Raw genomic sequence first — 20,288 nt, forward strand, 5'->3', positions numbered from 1 at the left:
TTTTTCTTTTTCTCTCTCCCTTACTTCTGCTACTAATTTCTTCATCCCCTGTTTATATCCTTCTTCCCTGTTACTAAAAACTCTCCAGGCTTCATCCAGTAAAGCTTCTAAATTCCGGCTGTCTGGACCCCGGATCTTCTGGAGTTTCCGCCTGATGTCTCCTGTAGACTGTCCTAAAAATAAATTAATTAATTGCTGTGTCCCTTCATTAGATCCAGGATCCAGGGTGGTGTGTCGGTGCATCGCGTCTTGCAGGTGATCTAGTAATTCAGAAGGTGTTTGGGAAGGGCCTTGTTTGACAGCATATAGTGCTGACCAAATTATGGTTTTGGGGATTGCTCTTTCTAGCCCTTTTACTATTAATTCCTGGTATCCTTTTAACCGACCCAACCCCTCATCATTATTAGGATCTCAGCCCGGGTCTTGAAGGGGAAACACATCTTTAACATCTTCCTGTGTTGTTCTACAATCATCCTCGGCTAGGTCTTTAGCCACTTCCAAAACTAATTGCTTTTCAGTTTCTTGTTAAGGCATCAAGCAGCAATTGGAGGTCTGCCCAATCAGGTAAATGCTGCTTAATTATAAACTTCATTTTCTTAGCAACCCCTATCGGATCATTTTGATAACCCTTAGCACTCTTTTCCCAGATCTCTAAATCAATTGAGGAAAAGGGAACTTTAGTCAGTTTTGTTTCTCCATCAGAGGTCATTGCTTGTCTTAGAGGTGCTTGTATGACCCCTGTGGTTTGTTTTCGGGTCCTGGACGCTATAGGCCCTTGTGGAGGAAGTTTGGGGGCTGATGGGGGAGGTTCAGGTTCATCCCACTCACTGTCGCTGCTAGGCAGTGGTGGGTATGGTTCAGGAGTGGGTGGAGAAACCCCTACCTCAGTTGCTGTCCTTCCAAGGGAAGATGAAGTTAGAGGTGAAGCACAGGAGGCTGGAGTTAATGGTGGGTTCTGAGTCTGCATTTCCCCCCACCCTCCCCCTTTCCTGTCTTTTTTTGGAGGTGGTTTAAGTATGTCTTCTGTCTCCTGTTCCAAAGCCTCTACTTGGTATACCTTGTCGGGATGTGTGCACCTCTGATTTATGGAGCAGGTGCTGCAGCAATGTTTGGGCTTCCCTTTAGTAGCTTTATTGTCCTTTTCAAGGGCCAGTACTAAAGGATCAGATGGAGGCTTCATTCCACAATCCCTTTGCCACTCAGGTTTCGAAGGCTGAAAACATATCTGCATATGTCACTTCTGACCACCTTTGTTCCCGCCGGAGGAAAAGCATTAACTGTAATAGTGTCTCATAGTCCAGCGTACCATTTGCTGGCCACTTCACTCCCTCATCAAGTTTATAGAGTGGCCACCATTTTGTACATAACTTGACCAGCTCCCTCCTGGTTTCTGTACCATCAAAACCCACCAGCTCTTTCCAGTGTGTTAAAATGCACCCCAAAGGGCTTCCTCTGGGAATCTCTTTGCTTTCATTTGCCCCCATATTTAGAATCCTATTTTTTCAACGCCTTTTCACTGACAAAAAAGAAAAAAAAAAATCCCCTTTTATAAAAAAAACCACTACACAATCAGCCAGGCACTTGACCCAAATTGCTGGTTATTTATCACTTATTAAACTGGGTCTTCTGTTATGCATTGCCTGGGGTATATTACTACTAAAATAATTAAAATTAACAAATGTGAACTTTGCAGAGTACCAACCGAGTTCCTGCAGGAATCCCACAATTTTCTGCTGCACCCAGAGCTGTGTGAATCACGGCTACCTCAGCACACTAAAATCCCTTTGCCACCTTGGCTGGCACTGGGCTTTTCATTCTTTGCACACAATCAAAAGTTGCTAGACAGGGTTTCCCTTTTCTGCGGGGACCTGGCTAACAACATCAACAGTTTTAGGCTCACAAAAGAAAGAGCTGGCGTCTCTTGTGACCCAAAACACATTCAACCAAAAATTTTAACAAAGTCTTGCCAAATCCCACGGATTTCAGCTGGGACATAGCACAGACCCTTCTGCAGGAGAGCGGGGGAGCGGAGTGAGACCTTGATCTTACACTGCTTTTCTGCTCCTCTGTGATTGAGGACTAAGCCACCAGCACTTTAAGATATTACCACACACTCTGGCAACTGCAAACCTCACAGATAGATAAGAATATTTCTCTTTAACTAAAATATCCACTCGCCAAAACCTCTTGGCGTTTTACAAGGAGCTAAGGGATGTGGCTTGAGGTTTGCAAGCCTAGATTCCTCTCTGGTTACCAGGGAAACAAATCACTCCCGATCACTGTGGCTGTTTGGGGCATAGACTTTCAAAAAGAAAACCCCTTACCCTTGCTTGGGTGGGTTTTTTTGTTTCTTGGGGGGTTTTTTGGTTGTTGGGGGGGGGGGTGTTTGTTTTGGGGGGTTTTTTGGGTGGTTTTGTTGTTTTTTTTTTTTTCTTACAAGCAATTAAACAACTTGTTCACCCACAGATGTTTTTCTACTGAACAACACACTGATCTAAATTACACCATCAGTTATACAGTCAAAACTTACACAACAGCACTTTCCATGACACACTCCAGTCCCGACATAAGCCCTCAAATCCCTCCACTTTCTCAGACAGAGGTATTCTTCCGTGGATCGGTGGGAGTTTTAAAATCTTTTCCAACTATAAACTCACAAAACTTCCAAAAACACTCACAAAGGTTAGTAACACGCAGCAAAATCACACAAACCAAAACGCCTACCACACAAGCTTTCACAAACCACAACACATACAGTACACAAATGATTCTTTTTCTCACCTAAGCACACACAGTCACAAAACCACGGGACCATCACACAGACACAGACCCTTCAGTGCGTGGGACCATGACCCAAGACAGCACCTCCCGCGCCCCAAAACTCGGACTAGCCCTTCAGATTATGGATCACCAAGGTGCACCTTTAAACTACAAGCTGAAATCAGAGCCACCATTGCTCTTAAAAAAAACAACAAAACCTGCGGTCGTGGTGCCGTGCTGCCTCCCCCCACTCGGGATGCAGTCACAAGTTACCAGCTTTACCTGGAACACAACCAACCGTTTACAAGACTCCGCAGAGATTCCAAAACCCAGTCAGGCTTCTGCTTTGCACAACATGTCTCTTATAATTTATAAGTTGCCTCTATTCCAAGGTAGCTGTTCCCAATATTTTTAAACATACCTTTTGTCCGTAGTTCCAGCAGGCTCTAGTCTTTCCCTGGGGGTGTCAGCGGGGCCACAGGACCCCTCTTCCCAGGAAATTCTGGGTGGGAGCCCTGAGGGGTCCCAGACCCCGATGGCCCCCTTGGCCAGGGAGAGCAGTGTCCTGCCGCGGTGGCCAAAATAATTTATTAAAAAATATGGGTATTGGTCTAATACCCATATCCAACTATGATGGACAAAGACTCTCTAACAGTTTGAAGTTACAAAGTGTATGTTTATCACGATGCCGGGCAGTGTGCGGGATAGCTCCCAAATACAGACGCGCAATTTACAGATGATCACAGGGCCCTTTTATGTACAAGAGTATTGAATACCCAAAACACAAATGCATATTCATGACTCTGGTCCATCCCATTCCCCACTTCGTATGGCAATTAGCCAAAAAGCAATTAAGCATGCGTAGTTTGTTCTTTGAAATGGATCAGTGGTCCTTCTTATGGGGTGGGGTCTCAAAATGATGAAGTAAGATGGGTCTTCCTTGCTTTGACTTTTTAATCTTTTAGTGTTGGTGAAACCTGGATCCTGTTTTCTCAAGACTATCTGATTTATGATCACATTGTATTCTTGGAGTCTATTAAGTTGACAGGTCTCCTGATTTGTGAGTTCCTTAAACCTGGCTTCTATTAACAAAGGGAAGTTTACCTCAACAATATCTAGTTAGCAAAGGGAAGTCTACCTCAGCAATATCTAGTTTAACTAAAGTCCTTAATTCTTCAAAGCTAATGTCTCAGAGGGGCGGGATGGCGGGGAAAGGGGTTCAGGGTCCCGGTGCAGACAGTGGCTGCTCCCAGGATGAGCCCAGTTGTCCCCCCACTGAGGTTCCAGTTTCCTCAGCAGTCCCAGTATGAGCCCAGTCACTCCCTGTCATTGCCCATTATGATGCCATTTGCCCCCAGCAGGGTCCCAGTTGCTTCCACTTTAATCCAGTGCATTCCCAGTTCTCCCAGTTGCCCTTAGTATTCTCCCAGTCTCTCTCAGCAGGACCCCAGTCACTCATACTTACCTCTAGTGGCTCCCAGTGTGGTCCCAGTCACCACCTGCATGGTCTCAGACACTCCCAGTATATCCCAGTTGCCCTTGTAGTCATTGCCAGGAACTCCCAGTTCCCTCAACAAGGTTCTGTTGCCCCTAGATTTATCCCAGTCACTACCAGTACATCCTAGTTGTCACCAGTATGCATCCTGTCATTCCCAGTTGCTCCCAGTGTATCCCCAGTAGGCTCTCAGCATGGCTCTGGTAGCTCCCAGTAACCCACAGGCAGTGTCCACTCACACCCACTGTAATCCCAGGATGATGCCAGTCGTCCCCAGTCTGATCCCAGTGTCTCCCTGTCAATGTCAAGATAACCCCAGTAGCCTCCAGTAGGATCCCTGTGACTTCCAGTCTTTCCCAGTATATCCCAGTGACCCCTAGAACGTTCCCAGTCATTCCCAGTTTTTCCAAGTTTGTGTCAGTGTGATTCCAGACATTCACAGCCATTCCCAGTCAATCCAAGTATTACTCCAGTCACCCTCACTGTAATCCCAGTCTCACCAAGAGTGAACCCAACTTCCCCCCCTTTGATCCCAGTATGATTCCAGTTGTCCCTAGGATAGTCCCAGTCCCTCTCAGCATGGTCCCAGTCAAACCCAGTTGTCCCAAGCGTGCTCCCAGCTGTTCCAAGTGTGATTCCATTCCTACCAGTATGGTTACAGACACTCCCAGTATATCCCAGCCACCTCAGTAAAGTTCTGGATACTTCAGAATGATCTCAGTCTTTCCCAGTTAGTCCCAGTTGCCTCCAGCATGTTCCAAATTTTTATCAGTTGCCCAAACTACAGTCCCAGTTTCTCCCAGTATGAATCCAGTTTCCCCAGTTGTGATCTCAGTCCCCTCAGCATGGTTCCAGGACCTCCCAGTTGCTCCCAAGGTGTCCACATTTTCCTCCCAACATGGGCCCAGTAGCTCCCAGTAAGCCCCAGTCAGGATCCATTCACACCTGCTGTAATCCCAGTGGCTCCAAGGATGATCCCAGTGGGACCCAATCACCACCAGTATGGTTCCGGCCACAGCCATCACCCTCTTGTCATTCCCATCTGGTTCCAGTAAGATCCCAGTAACTCTCAGATATTCCCAGTACTATTCCAGTCACTCCCAGTATGATCCCAGTCGGGTTCCAGTAGGATCCCAGTATGACCCCAGCATGGGCACAGCTGCTCCCATTATCATCCAGTCTGGTTCCAGTTGCTCCTATTTACCCCCACAATGGTTTCAGTCTCTCCCATTATATCCCAGTTCCTCCCAGCATATTCCCAGTTACTCCCAGTTGTTCTCAGTTTTGTCAAGCCTGATCCCAGTTGCTCCAGTCACTCCCAGTCACCCTCAGTGCAGTCCCAGTTGCTGCCAGTATGGTCCAGTATGATTCCAGTCTCCCCCAGCATGGGACGAGCCTCTCCGACAGTGATCCCAGTAGGATTCCAGTTCCCCCAGCATGGTTCCAGTTGCTCCGTGTTCCTCCCAGCATGGTCCCAGTCATGCCCAGGTGACCCCAGTATGCTCCCAGTCACTCCATGGATGGTCCCAGTCCTTCCCAGCATGGTCCCAGTCATGCACAGTTGCCCCCAGTGTAGACCCAGTAACTCCCACTCGCTCCCAGTTTACCCCAGCATGGGGTCCCAGTTCTTCTCAGCATGGTCCCTATTGTTTCCAGTGTGTTCCTAGTCATCCCCAGTATGGTTACAGACACTCCCAGTATATCCCAGTTACTCTCAGCTTGTTTGTAGTCATTCCCAGACACTCCCAGTGATCCCAGTAAGGTGTTCCTAAGTTTTGCCAGTATGATCCAGGTCACACGCAGTATATCCCAGTTGCGTCCAGCATGCATCCAGTCATTCCCAGTTTCCTCCAATTTCTTACAACATGATCCCAGTTTCTCTGTTGCTCCCAGTAGCCCAAAGTGTGATCCCACTTGCTATCTTGCAACACCAGCATGAGCCCAGTAAGCTCCAGTATGATCCCAGTCACATGGCAGCACTCCTCCTGCACCAGCGCATTCACACAGAGGAGAGGCCCTTCCACTGCCCCGACTGCAGGAAGGGCTTCAAGCACAACAACCTCATCAGACACCGGCACATCCACACTGGGGAGAGGCCCTACAAGTGTCCCCAGTGTGGGAAGAGCTTCACTCACAGCTCTCACTTGACCAGACACCAAAGGAGGCACCTGTAAGGGAAGCCCTGCGAGTGCCCCGACTGTGGGAAGAGCTTTATGTGCATCGTCCACCTCATCCCCCATCAGAGGACCCACGTTGGGAGGAGCCCTGGTGACCCACATTCACTGTGATCCACGCTGGGAAGTCACCTGTCCCTGTCCCTGCCCCTGGAAATGATGTGAGGTGGGATTGAAGATCATCAGAGTCTGGCCATGGCCCCGTCATTGTATTTCATCCTATCTCAGATAATTTTCAGGGCTGGGAAAGGAACTCTCTCTCACCCCAAATAGAAGGGTGTCCTTTGCAGGCAGGAGGAAATACGTGGCTGAGAAGAGCCAGTTGGTGTTGTTTTAGTTTTCTGTGTATGTTCTTTGTCTTATCCCTTCTGTTATTAATACTGTTTCTGTTCCTATCTGTTCTTATCTTGTTGCTGTTCCTAGTAAATGGTTCTTATCCCAGCCTGGGATCTTTGCCTTTTGTACTTTCAGTGCCAGGCTGGAGGGCAGCGAGGGGCAGCACGGTTTTAGCTGGAGCAGGAAATTGGGGAATCCCATTCCTAAAGCCCGGCCCGTGGAAACCGACCATCACAGCTGGGGCCAGCCCTGGCTGCCCTGGAAACAGCCTTGGAAGCGGGGCCCTGGCTGGGGGCTGTGGGAACCTCTTCCCTCTGGTGTCCAGGGACAGGAGTGCAGGGAACGGCTGGAGCTGAGTAGGGGCAGGTTTGGGTTGGATCTGAGGAAAAGGTTTTTCCCCCAGAGGCTGCTGGGGCACTGACCAGGCTCCCAGGGAAGGGTCCCAGCTCCAGGGCTCTCTGAGATCCAGCAGCATTTGGACACCGCTGCCAGGCCCAGACTGGGATTGTTGGGGTGTCCTGGGCAGGGCCAGCAGTTGGATTCCAGGATCCTGATGGCTCCCTCCCAACTCAGCCAATTCTGTGCTTCTGGGATCCCCTGGCCATGAGAATGGGACTGCAAATGGTTGCCCTGGCAAGGGACTCTGGCTCTAGGCCTGAGCTGGGATGGTCAAGAGCCCTGTGCTCATAGGCAGTCCCAGTCATGCCATGGGGACATCCCAGGGCACCTTGGGCTGCAGTGGCACCCATCTGTCACAGGCACTCACGGGGGCTCCACGGTGACATGCCAGGAGTCCCCAAGCTGCCAAAGAGCTGGGATGTCCCACACACTCACAGGGCTTCCTGTCATGGGCAGCGTGGGAGCTTCAGGCCAAAGCTTCATTTCTTCATTGGAGAAACACCTGCTGAGTCATGAGGTGGAGAAATTACACCCAACAGCCACCAAGAATCGTCAAACTGCTCCAGGATGCGTAGACTTTTAAAATTCTATCTAAGAGAGGAGAGTAGGAGGGGTTGAAACCAATCCCAGTCACAGACTTGGTAATATGTCTATGCGTAAAAGATTGGACAGATGGAATTGAACTGAATAGCAATTTGTCATTCAAGATTAATTATGGAATATCAGATATATTAAAACAAATAGAGCAATGACTGATTCAGATCTGGATTAGAGAAGAAGATTTATTTAGACCACAGTGTAAATAAAAAAGGGTTACTTACTTCACAGTATAGCAGCTATAACAGTTATTAGAATATAGTCCTCTAGATTATAACTTTGAAGTAAACACGGCCTTGTTGGAATTGTTTGAGCCCACTGCAGTCAGAGCCTCCTGCTCCAGCAGGAAGAGCCTTTCCTGTGCCAGGACCAGGGCAGATCCTGCTGCAGGAAAAGCCCCAGGCCAGCCCCAACACAGTGAAGGGCTCGGGCACAAGGGCAGTGTGTCGTGCTGGGAGCTGTGCCAGGGAGAGCCTGAGGCACCAAAGGCCCCTTGGCAGCAGCAGCTGCTCCCAGGCCATGGCCAGAAGCCTCCCTTGGCCACCCGGCCTGGTGGCCACCACTGCAGAGCTGCTGCTTCAGGGCTCATTTGTGCCTGGGCTCTGCCCCAGCCCACAGAGTGTCACCTCAGCCCTGACCCTGGCACAGCCGCTGTGCCTGAGCCCTGCAAAGCCTAAAGGTCACCTGTGCCCCCCTGGCTCTGGCAGCCCCTGGGGCAGGGGGGAAAGGCCAGAGAAGGGGCTGGCTTTGGCTGCTGGATGTGGGTTCCAGCAGAGACAAGGAAGAGTCAAGGGAGGGGATGGAGAATGAGAAGCCCCTTGTCCCGATGCAACACTGGAATGGTTTGGATGGGAAGAGCTCTGCAGTGCTCATCTCATCCAAACCCCTGCCATGAGCAGGAACATCATTTAGCAGATCAGGTTGTTCAGAGCCCTGTCCCAGCTGAATTGGAATGTTTCCAGGGATGGGGCATTGACCACCTCCCTGGGAACCTCTACTCCTGGATCACCAACCTCACCATCAAAAATTTCCTTCTTTATTATCCTTATTTGATCCTCCCTTCCTTCAGTTTAAAACCACCACCCTCTGTCCTATTCGGACAGGCCCTACTCAAACCTTTGTCCACCATTGCATTCCCAAAGAGCCGGGTTTCCATGGCAATTGTCAGGACAGGTGAGCCAGGTGTGGTGTCCCAGGGAGGGCTGCCATGGAAACAGTGGCCAGCACTGCCCCTTTCTGTCTGCCTGAGCTGCCTTTGGCCCTTGCAGTGGCGTTTGCTGCTGGTTCCGCGGCTGAGCAGCCAGCGCAGCACAGGGCGGGTGGCCATGGCACAGCCCCCAGCAAGGGATCCCCTCTGCCTCTGGCCACTGACACCAGCCCTGAGCAAGGGGCCCAGGCAGTGGGCTCAGGCCACTGGCCATGGTCACAGCCCCTTGCCATGGCCCATGGCAGCTTGGCATGATGATCCAGCCTCACTCCTGGCCCAGCCCAGGCCTGCAGTGCCCTTCCCCACAGCCTGTCTGCACAGAAGCACTTCCAGGCCTCTCTGCATTGCCCTTACCCTCACTCTGGGCTCACTCACACACCTCCCAACAACCCACCAGCAGCTTGGAGCTGCAAGGAGTTCAAAGCTTGTCTGTCCTTCAGGAGTTGGTCTAATTCTGCCTTCAGCCAACTCTGGATTTGTGTTTATTGCAGAACTTCCTGTGTGTCTAAATCATTCCCTGCATGGTTCTGCCTTGGGGAAGGGGAACCTCCTTGGTGGCCCCTTGGTCTTGGAACTTGAGAAGATTATCTGAAACTTAGGAGTTTTAGAGTGCTAAAAATGACAGACAACCCATCTTTGCCTCTGTGCAGCCAGTTCTGCAATTAAATAAGGTCCCAGGTGAGTGAGGGGAGACAGGATGGGGTTGGGCGATGTGGAACAGGGTTGTCTACAACAGGTCAGATTTGAGGGCACAGCTTCTCTGAGCATGCCAGACCTCCTTGGGAGACACTCTGCAATCATCACTTCTGTAATGAAAACAGAACAAAACACATTTCTGAAAATAGGAATGTGGATTTCTTAGAAGCCATTTGAAATATTTCTCCACAACTCTAGAAAAAAATACTTCCTAATGAACTGCAGCAGACCAGAGGGAAATCACGGCACAGCCATGGTTTGTCAGGACTTGTTTGATCCTAATGAGCCCCGTGGTGCATTTGGTGCTGGGCCCTGGAACCTCAGGGCCTGAGAGGAGAGGAGATCACACAGGAGTCCAAGTCAGAGAGACACCCGAAGTTTCTGGAAGCATTAGTGAGTCCAACTTTGGTCCATCCACAATACTGAGGCCCATCCCAAACACAGGCTCCTCATGGAGTCCTTGGAAGAGAGAATAAGAGGCCAGGATTGCACAAAAACTTCTCAGAGACTTAGTGGCACAAATAAGTACTTAAAATACTCTGAGTACTTTGAAGCATTGATTAGCTTCACTGTGAGTGTTGTTACTGGCTGAGAATCTCAGGGGACTCATTAAAGCAGATAATTGGAGGCCATGATTCCATGAACTTCTTATAGTCTGTATCAAAAAAAAGTTCTTTAATAAATCTTGAGTAGCCTGAAGTATTAATGAGCTGCACAGAGCGTTTTTACTGACAAGGAATCCCAAGGGACTTGTTCAAGTAGATAATTGTGGCCCGATTGAGCACAGGGCTGATTTCACAAACTTCTTATAGCGACATACTTAAAATGGAAACACCAACTTCCTTTAATATACCAGAAGTACATTCAAGCATAAATGAGCCCCACTGAGTGTTGTTACTCACAAAGCCTCTCAAGGGACTAATTAAAGCAGATTATTGGATGCCAGGATTGCACAGACCTCTCAGAGACTCCAAGGCAAAAGCAAAACCCAAAGGTCTTTTGAAAAAACCTGCAGTCCCTGTGGGAGGATTAAGGAGCCCCCCAGGGCCATTCCTGACCAAGGCTCCCCAGGGACTCCTTCCAGCACATCCTTGAGGCCACTGCCATGGGAGGGGGATGCTGAGGTCAGGACAAGGGGCTGACAGTGCCCAGCCTTGCTGGGGCTGCGCCAGGAGGCCCCAGGGGCTCAGGACAAGGTGTCTGCTCACAGCCCTTGGTGGCACAGAGGCTGCTGTGCCCCAGGACACCAGGACATGGCTTCTCTTTGTCCCCACCTGTCATCACTGCCTGCAGTTCTCTGCTCTGCCTGGGGCCTGGGGACACTTTCTCTGTCCTGTCTCTCAGTGGGACCCATTAAAACTTCAGGAAACTTTGGAGTTGGATTCTGACTTGGAGCTCTGGAGAGGTTTCTTCATCTCCCTCTGAGGGACTGATGTTCAGGCCCTTGGCACAAGCCCCGAGAGGGTCATTAATGTCCTTGTGCTGTGTCTGTGCTGATGAGCTGGGTAGGGCTCCTGGCACAGAGGCAGCTCCTGGCAACCAAGAAGAGCTTAAAACCACATTTCTCTTGCTGAGCAGCTCTTCTCCCAGCCCAGCAGGGCTGGGGCACTGCCTGCAGCCAGCCCGGGCACAGCACACACGCACAGAGAGCTTCAATCACTCGGTGCTGGGAAGGGGCTGAGAAGTGACTGCGGGAGAATCACTCCCAGCCCTTGGCACAGGAACCTCTGACTGCAGGACAATGCAACTGCAGCTCCGTCAGGGATCTCCTACAGCTGGGACATGCCAATGCCTACAGACTGTGAGTACATTCTCTGATTGTGTCTTGTGTGGAGCAGCCAGGGGTGCCCAGGGCTGCAGAGCGGGGTCCTGCAGCCCAGGGCGCTGTGCTGGGGCAGGGCCTCTGCTGCCTGCCAGGGACAGCTCTCAGCCAGCCCTGTGGGCTGCTGCCAGCACTGGGGGACAAGATCTGGGTGGAAGGAGGCAGATGGTAAGACTTGGAAATGTTCTCCTTGTGTGGTGAGGATGCTGGATTTTTCAGGACTACTCCCAGCATGACATTTGGCTGCAGACCATTTCCAAGTAGATTATACATGAGCAGCAAGGTAAGGGCTGTGTAAAATGGAAAATCCTGCATTTTTAATCCACTACTTGGTGTTGACTGTATGAGAAATTGCTCTTAGATATTCATCTCTGATTTCAGGTTAGGAAAAAAAAACCAAACTATCTTCTCTCAGATCTTACTAAACCAGGCAGTGACAGAAATCAGCAGAGGATCCCTTGCAGGCAGCATCAGTGTTGGCTTTTCCAGCCTCCTCAGGATTGCTGTGATGTTGCCATCTGAGCCTGCAGAGCCAGAGCTGCCCCTGGGCAGTGCCTGAGCTGGGAGGGGTCTGCAGGGCAGAGCTGAGCCCCCAGGGCTGGGCTGGGCTCTGGCAGCACTGGCAGGGCCCAGCCCTGGGCACAGGGAAGCAGCTGCAGGCAGGGACAGCTCCAGGCAGCAGAGCCCTGGGCAGGCAGTGGGGGGCCACCAAGCTGTGCTGGGATCTTGAAAGTCCTCTCCAAACTGAACTATTCCATGATCACTGTTTCTACAGATCCCCAAGACACTGCAAATGTCCAACAGCAGCTCCATCAGCCACTTCCTCCTGCTGGCACTGACAGACAGGCGGCAGCTGCAGGTCCTGCACTTCTGCCTCTTCCTGGGCATCTCCCTGGCTGCTCTCCTGGGCAACGGCCTCGTCATCAGCGCTGTCGACTGCGGCCACCACCTGCACAGCCCCATGTTCTTCTTCCTGCTCAACCTGGCCCTCAGCGACCTGGGCTCCATCTGCACCACTGTCCCCAAAGCCATGCACAATTCCCTCTGGGACACCAGGACCATCTCCTATGCAGGATGTGCTGCTCAGCTCTTTTTTTTAACGTTCTTCCTGTCAGCTGAGTATTTCCTGCTGACCATTATGTGCTACGACCGCTACGTGTCCATCTGCAAACCCCTGCACTACGGAACCCTCCTGGGCAGCAGAGCTTGTGCCCACATGGCAGCTGCTGCCTGGGCCAGTGCCTTGCTCAATGCTCTCATGCACACGGCCAGTACATTTTCCCTGCCCTTGTGCCATGGCAATGCCCTGGGCCAATTCTTCTGTGAAATCCCACACATCCTCAAGCTCTCCTGCTCACACTCCTACCTCAGGGAACTTGGGTTCATTGCTGTTATTGTCTGTTTAGGACTTGGCTGTTTTGTGTTCATTGTTTTCTCCTATGTGCAGATCTTCAGGGCCGTGCTGAGGATCCCCTCTGAGCAGGGACGGCACAAAGCCTTTTCCACCTGCCTCCCTCACCTGGCTGTGGTCTCTCTGTTCTTCAGCACTGCCATGTTTGCTCACCTGAAGCCCCTGTCCACCTCCTCCCCATCCCTGGATCTGACCCTGTCAGTTCTGTACTCGGTGGTGCCTCCAGCCCTGATCCCCCTCATCTACAGCCTGAGGAACCAGGAGCTCAAGGCTGCAGTGTGGACAGTGTTCACTGCATGGTTACAGGAACATTAAACTGCTGGCCACTTTCTTCCAATGACTTGTAATAAAAGTAATCTTTGATTCTTTATGTTGGTCTGTTAGTGGGGTTTCTTTCTGTGTTTTATGATTTTAATTCTGTTCACAAAGTAATTTTTTTGTTTGTACCTGTTTTGGTTTAGGGTAAATTTGGGAGGACATTTTTGAAGGGTTTTTTGTTTTTGCAGAAAAAGTGTAAATTTTTTTTTGTTTTTTGTTTTTTTTTGTTTGTTTGTTTGTTGTTTTTTGTTTTGTTTTTGTTTTCGTTGCTCTGGGTAAAAGATTTTTTGGAAAAAAGTGGAGAAAAATATTTGCTCAACAAAATATTTAGTAGTATAACGAACGGGTAATATGAAATTAAATATTATATTTTTTAGGTTTTTTGAAAAGAGATGGCAAAACCAATAGGTTTTTCCAGGATTTTTTTTTTTTTAATTATTAGTTTTAATTTGTTTAGTGCTGGAAAATGTTGATATTCAGGGCCAGTGGGCCGTGTGTGTTAGATTTTCTTGGTTGTTTTTTGTTTTTTTTAGTTTAGAGAAGATTTAATTAGTTTTAGGGTAAGGGAAAAAAAAAAGCTAATTCTGAAAGCTTTTTTGTTTTAGTTAGCTAGATTGCTTACAAGGAAAAAACCACCCTTTTCTTGGCTGTTGTTTGTGATTTTTAAGAACATACATTGTTTTGAGGAAGACAAAAAAATGCAGAGGAGAGAACACTGTTTTTTAAACAAACTGCCTTTTTTTTTTTTTTTTTTTTTTTTTTTTTTTTTTTTTTTTTACTTTTAGAATTAGTTGTATAAGTGTAAAAGACATAGCACATCCAGAACAGATGATTGGGGATACCAGTATTATACTCACTTTAGGACATTCTACTCTCAATTATTATATAATTAACTTACTGAAACGAATGGAATTGTAACTTTATAAGCACATACCTTATATATGCATTCCTGCATATAAAAACAATATATAGTTATATACAGATAACAGTAGTGACATTCAATAAAATCTGATTACAAATGGTTTTTGCTTATCAATTACATTTTTTAAGGTACATATTCCATTGTTTTGTTTTGTTTGGGGTTTTTTTTGCATTAATTATTATGTAAAATTTGGGGTTTGAGTAAAGACAATTTTATAGATGGGTTTGTTTGTATTTGAGGCAGAATTGATTTAAAATTTTTTCTCATAATTTTTCATATGTGTTACAGGTATTTTATTTACTGTGTGCAGGAGTTCAGACTGGGCATGGTTTGTTTTGTTGGTGGAACTTTGGGTGTTAATTCATTTGGTGGTTTTTGTTAGGTGTTGCTTTTAAGTTTTGAAAGATTTTTTTATTTAATGTTTTAAGGTGGTTTTTAACAGCTTATTGCATTTTTTTACTTTCCTGGCAGCTGGTGTATGGTAGGGGATATGGTATATTTATTTAATGTTATGTTCCCTACCCAGGTGTTGGTAAGGCTATTTTTGAAATTAGTTTTATTGTTTGATTTAATTTTTTAGGGGCGTTATTTTTTTAAAGAGTTTGTTTTTTAAGGCTTAGAATGGTGTTACGGGCTGTAGCATGAGGTACAGTAAGGTTTTTAGTTATTTTGTGGTGGTTTTTAATATTGTGAGTACAGAGTGTTTATTTTGGTGTGTTTGGGGCAGTGTAATGTTATTAATTAGCTAGGGAGTTTTTATACTTACATTTGGATTACTGTTTACTATACTACAGGGGCTTTATTTGCTTGGATTGTTTGATTGTAGTAGATGTGTTATAGTTATGGATAAGCACTGGGAAAACCACTTTATGGTTAGTTTTATTTTTTGGTTTTGTGTTTAGTTACTGGTGGTATTTTTGCTTTGATGACTTGAGGGATCATGATCTTATTGAGTTGGAAATACCTTTTTTATGTGTTGCTACTTTAAATTGGGTTCTGATACATTTATTTTTGTAGTTGGATTAATTTGTTTGATGCTTTGCTGCTTTTTATTACTTTTATTTTTGGGGATATGGATATTTATATGGTGGACTTTTATAGTAGTTTTTTAATTATGGTAACAAAATTTTTTATTTACTAGCAGCTTAGATTAGTGGTTTTTATGCTGCAAGTTAGGGTTTTTTACTTTTTGAAATATTTTTATAGAGTATTGGCTACTATTTATAATTAGTGTAGAGTTTTGGCTATTATATTTTTAAGGTTTAGGGTTGGTTGAACAGCTTTGAACTTAGAAGGTTGACTTTTTTTTTTTTAGATTCTTGTGCTATTTGTTGTGTGGGATTTTACACAGATGTTTTTTACTTTTGGTTTATTTTTATGATGCAACAGGAATTGTCAGTGAAAAGAGCATAGTTTGGGTTATTTTCGCTGATAGTTAGGTTGTACAGAGGAGTTTTTTTACTACGTGTTATTTGGTTATGTTTTGTTTTTTTTTAATTTGTGAGACCAAAGTTTTTACTTTAGGGTTAATTTGTAATTATTTTTGAAATTTCAGGGTGATTAAGTTTTTTAATAAAAAACTACGCACTGTGTGATGAGAGCAATTTTTTTACTTTATGTGGCATTGGTGGTATGGTGGGTAGAGGGAAATTTGCTTTAAATATTTACTTTAGCACTGGTAGCTGGGGTGCTAGGAGGAATTGTGATTTAGTGTTTATTATTTTTGAAGCAGTTTGGATGGTTTTATAGGCTGCTAAAATTTCCCTCCCTCTTGGAGTGTAGTTGGGTTTAGACTTTTTGTAGTTTTGACTTCAGAATTTTAGTGGCTGGCTTTGAGCCTCCCCAGGCATTTTTTGTTCAAGGTCTTAGGGCAGACTCTGGCTCCCGGCTGCGGAGTAGAGTATGTTTTTTACATTTGGGTTTGTTTTGATTGGGCTAAGAGCTGTGGTGTGAGCAATTTTTTGTTTGCTTTGGGCAAAGGTGTGTTGCTGTTAAGGGTTTTATTAGAAAGTAGGTTTTTTTGTGGGTAACCAGGTAGAGAGGGTTTACAATTTGGTTGTACTTAGGAATGTGTATTTTTTAAAAGCTTATGGTGCTTAGGAAAGCTTGTGGGCATTTCTTGTTGGTTGGTGGAGACATTGCTGTGATTTTGCTGATGACTATGAGTGGGAATTTAAAGCTGTCTATTTTTTTTACTGAAGTTTTAGAAACTGGATTTTTTGAGCAGGTTTTTTAACTTTGTTTTTTTGATAGCAAAACTAGTGTTTGGGAGAATCTGGATGATTTTTTTTTTCTTTCAAATACTTCAGCTGCAGTGGTTTTTATATTTTTTACATATATTTTTTATATAATAATGTTATTGTTGTACTGCAGATGTTTTGGAGTTTTATTTTTTTTAGTGCAGTTTGGATCAGTTTCTGGTAGATGGTAGGACTGTGCTTTTATTTTTGGGGCAGTTGGTTTAAGTGTACTGCACACCCCTTTACATGAAGGGAAACTGAGGCCTGCGTTTTGCTGCCAGAGGAATGGAGAAAAATATATTGGCAATGTTAATAGTGGCATACTACTTTGCTGTTTTGGCCTTGACCTTCTATTGGAGTTTTACCATGTCTGGAACAGCAGCATTCAGTGGTGGAAGTTACTTTATTTAAGGCCCAAGAGTCTACAGTTGGTTTTTATTTTTTTCTCAGATTTGCACACGGGCTAGATGGGGCTGTTGAAGGGTGAGTGGGTTTTGTTGACCACTTCTTGGCTTTTTAGCTTACGGAGTATTTTGTGGATGGGAATGACAACATTCTGAGTTGTTCTGTACTGTCAGCGATGCACTGTTGAAGTGGCAATTGGTACTTGTTGTTTTTCCCTCTTCAGAAGTCTTACAGCAGATGGGTGTTTTGATAGTTCAGGCAAGGTGTTCAATTGCTTCATCCTTGTAACTTGTTTTTACAGCTGTTATTTTAAACGCTTATCTGAGGCTTTTGGAAGTTTTGAAATATTTATTTTGGAGGAAGTTTATGCTCAAAATGCATAGGGTTTTTGGGCTAGTCACAATAGGGTACCTTTTAATTTATTCTCAGTTAGACAAACGTTAGTTTGTACTAAAGTAAAATTTTGTGATTTTTTGTTACACTAGCAATAGAAACAGATTCTTCCCCGATATATTTTGATGGGAGTATTGTGCCCTGTGCACTAGTGTTAACTAAGGCTTTATACGTTTGTGGTTCTAATGGTCCAGGCTAATGAATTTACACAGTTTAAAAAACACAGGTTTTTTTAGCTTTTACACGGCTAGAGGTAGTCTCTTTAAGTTTGGTTATCCGTCTTTCCCTGGGTAACTGGAGTTACTTATTTTTAGTGAAACTTTGTTTTTTAGTCTTGCCATTTAACAATGTAAAAAGCTTTTGTGTCAGATCATCAGTAGATTTATTTTATTTTTATGTGGTTTTTTACAGCTACACAGAAGGGACTACAACTTCTTTTGTGGAATGCTTTTTTTTTTTTTTTTTTTAATTTGGGAAACATTTGTATTTGCTACCAGAACTTGATTTATACTGCTGAGATTTGAAAAATATTTTTTAAAGTTTTTTTGTGGGTTTTATTTTAGTTTGTTTTTTAATGTTTGCATATGTGTTTTTAGAGATGCAATTCTTGCATGTATTGAACTATGCTTGGCACCTGCATATGCTTGGAGCTTCTTTCCTATATTTAGCACAGTTTTTTTTTGTTTGTTTGTTTGTTGTTTTTAAATTATTATTATTATTATTATTATTATTAATATTAATATTAATATTATTTTCTTTATTTACAAGGTTTTGCCCCATCATGGGTGTACATGGCACAGAGTCTAGATTTTTTAGTGTTTAGGTTATTTGAGAAGACAATCTCTGCTACTACTATTTTTTTAAGCATTGATTTATTTTTTTTTTAATTGTATTTAATTGTATTTGCTGTATATAGAGCTTATCTGCACACAGATATTTTTGTGCTAAACTTTTTAGGACACGTTCCCAGAGATTTCAAGGGGTAGCCTCCCTCTATTTTTGGTCGATAACTGGATTCTGTGACATGGATTTTAAATGCTTTGCCTCAGTGCTGTCTAGCATTGTAGCTTTGCTTGCGGCACTTCAAAGATGGATTAACTAACTAATTATAGATTCATCTGGTCGTCAAGTGTAATTTTTTTTAGGCTTTGAAGGTCTTTCAAGGTAAAGGACTTAATAGTGGTTTTTGATTTTGTGCCTGCTGATTGGGCTCCTGAATTTGTGCTAGTTGGTTGGGCTTTTGATTTTGTGTTAGTTTGGTCAGCTTCTGATCAGGTGTCAGTTGGTTTGGCATTTCATTGGGTGTTGATTGGTTTGGGTGTGATTGGGGGTTAGTTGGTTGGGCTTCTGATTGGGTGCTGTTGGGAGACATTGAGGGGTTTTTGCTTGCATTTTTGTTTACTGGTTGATTTGTTTTGTATGTGCCCTTCTTTGCTGGGGCGACTGCCAGTGTCTTAGATTCACTGTCTGCTTTAGCTGCTGGTTTAGGCTTATTGTCTGGTTCAGCCGCTGTCTTAGGCTCCCTATCTGGTGTAGCTGTTGACTGAGGTTTACTGTCTGGTTTAGCTGCTGATTTCGGCTTCCTGTCTGGTTCAGCTGCTGTCTGAGTGACTGGGGTAGCTGCTGATTTATCTCCCTGCCCCCCTGCCTCTGTCTGCTGCTTTACTGTATTTAGCACTGTGTGATAAGGATATGCTAGGACCCAATTTATTGTAATTTTTTTTTTAAATCATTCTGGTATTTTTAAAGTATTTTTTAATTTCAGTTGGGTTCTGAATGTGTTTACATGAAAATTTTAGGTTATAGGGTCAGAGAATTCTTCTGGGCTTTGGCCCATATCCTCCCATTCTCTACACTATTTAGAATTTTGCACACCTCAGCCTAATTCTGGGTCTACTTCTGGGTCAGGAGTTTTATCAGCCCCTCTGGAAATTTTGGACTTCACTCTAGAGAAGTTGCAAATGAGATAGAGGAAGCTCACTAGTTGAAATACTAGAAAGGCGGGTTTTTTTATATTTAGTGTATACTGAACATTCCTCAAAAGTGAGGTAACTGATTCAAAAGATAAGAGGGACAGGAAAGACTGAAAGGCTTTTTTTTAAATTTTTCCTCTAACAAACTGAGTGTAATTATCTATAAATCTCTAAAACATGCTACTGGAACTAGGAAAGAGGGTAGGAGGAAGAAACTATCAAATAAACATACTTGGCACAAACTCCAGGACTTGTATAAACTTTTCACAAATTATGATCACCAAGATAAATAGCATTTCTAATTTGTGCACTTCCAGTGTAAAAGCTGTGTGTTAGGGACAACATTGGAGCTATTTTTGAATAAGAAAAGTAACTTAGGAAGTAGAAAGGTATTAAAACCTCAAAAAAGCCTTAAGAACAGAAACACAGAAAGGATATTATTTTAAGAGATGTCAAGAATTTAAGGACCAACATGGCTCTTTTATTCCTACATAAAGTACAACTGAAATGAAATCAATAATTAATATAATTTTTTTCCACTCTCTCACATCCCAAGTTGTGCAACAACAAAAACATATTGTATTGATTTAGGGTGAATTTAGGAGGAAACTTCTAAATGGGATTCTTCAGGAGAGAAAACCCTAATGGTCCTTCCTCCCAGCCGGTCTGGGAAAAGAACATTCTCGGAGAAAAGTGGAAAAAACTATTTATTTGACAAACAAAATGCCCACAAGCACAAGGAATGAATAATATGAAAGGAAACAATAAAACTTCTCACTGCTCTGAAGAGAGGTGGCAAAACTAAAAATGCTTCACAGGAGTTAGCTCAGCTCTCTCAGTCTCTTATCAGCCTCAGTCCATTCCGTGCTGGAAAATGCCGAGGTCCAGGCCCCGGTGGGCCACAGGCACAAGATCTCGGTGCTCCTCTGGGTTTTTCAGTCCAGAGCAGATTTAAACTGTCTCAAAAAAAAGGGAAAAAAAAAAAAAAAAAAAAAAAAAAAAAAGAAAAAAAAATCTGAGAATCTTCTTTTCCTCAGCTAGCTGGACTAACTAAAATGAAAAAATAAAACCTCTCTCTGGCTGCTGTTTTTGCATCTGACGAACACACACAGTCCCAAGGAAGAAGATAAAAATGCAGAG

General features: G+C 44.8%; 2 protein-coding genes and 1 long non-coding RNA gene across 3 annotated transcripts in view; 1 reads left to right on the plus strand and 2 right to left on the minus strand.

Moving 5' to 3' along the window:
* The window catches only part of LOC136374970 (uncharacterized), a 75,716-nt gene extending 60,178 nt beyond the window's left edge, over positions 1 to 15,538 (minus strand). The window contains exon 1 of the long non-coding RNA XR_010746023.1: positions 15,439 to 15,538. This is a non-coding gene — a long non-coding RNA (uncharacterized lncRNA). The remainder of the gene's footprint in view (positions 1 to 15,438) is intronic.
* The window catches only part of LOC136374973 (olfactory receptor 14A16-like), a 184,574-nt gene that overhangs the window by 72,181 nt on the left and 92,105 nt on the right, over positions 1 to 20,288 (minus strand). The window lies entirely within an intron of this gene.
* LOC136374966 (olfactory receptor 14C36-like) lies at positions 12,280 to 13,212 on the plus strand. Its single transcript, XM_066340326.1, has one exon. The coding sequence runs from the start codon at positions 12,280 to 12,282 to the stop codon at positions 13,210 to 13,212; it is 933 nt and encodes a 310-aa protein (XP_066196423.1).

This window comes from Sylvia atricapilla, unplaced genomic scaffold (genome assembly GCF_009819655.1).
Source record: "Sylvia atricapilla isolate bSylAtr1 unplaced genomic scaffold, bSylAtr1.pri scaffold_66_arrow_ctg1, whole genome shotgun sequence".
Lineage (NCBI taxonomy): Eukaryota > Metazoa > Chordata > Aves > Passeriformes > Sylviidae > Sylvia > Sylvia atricapilla.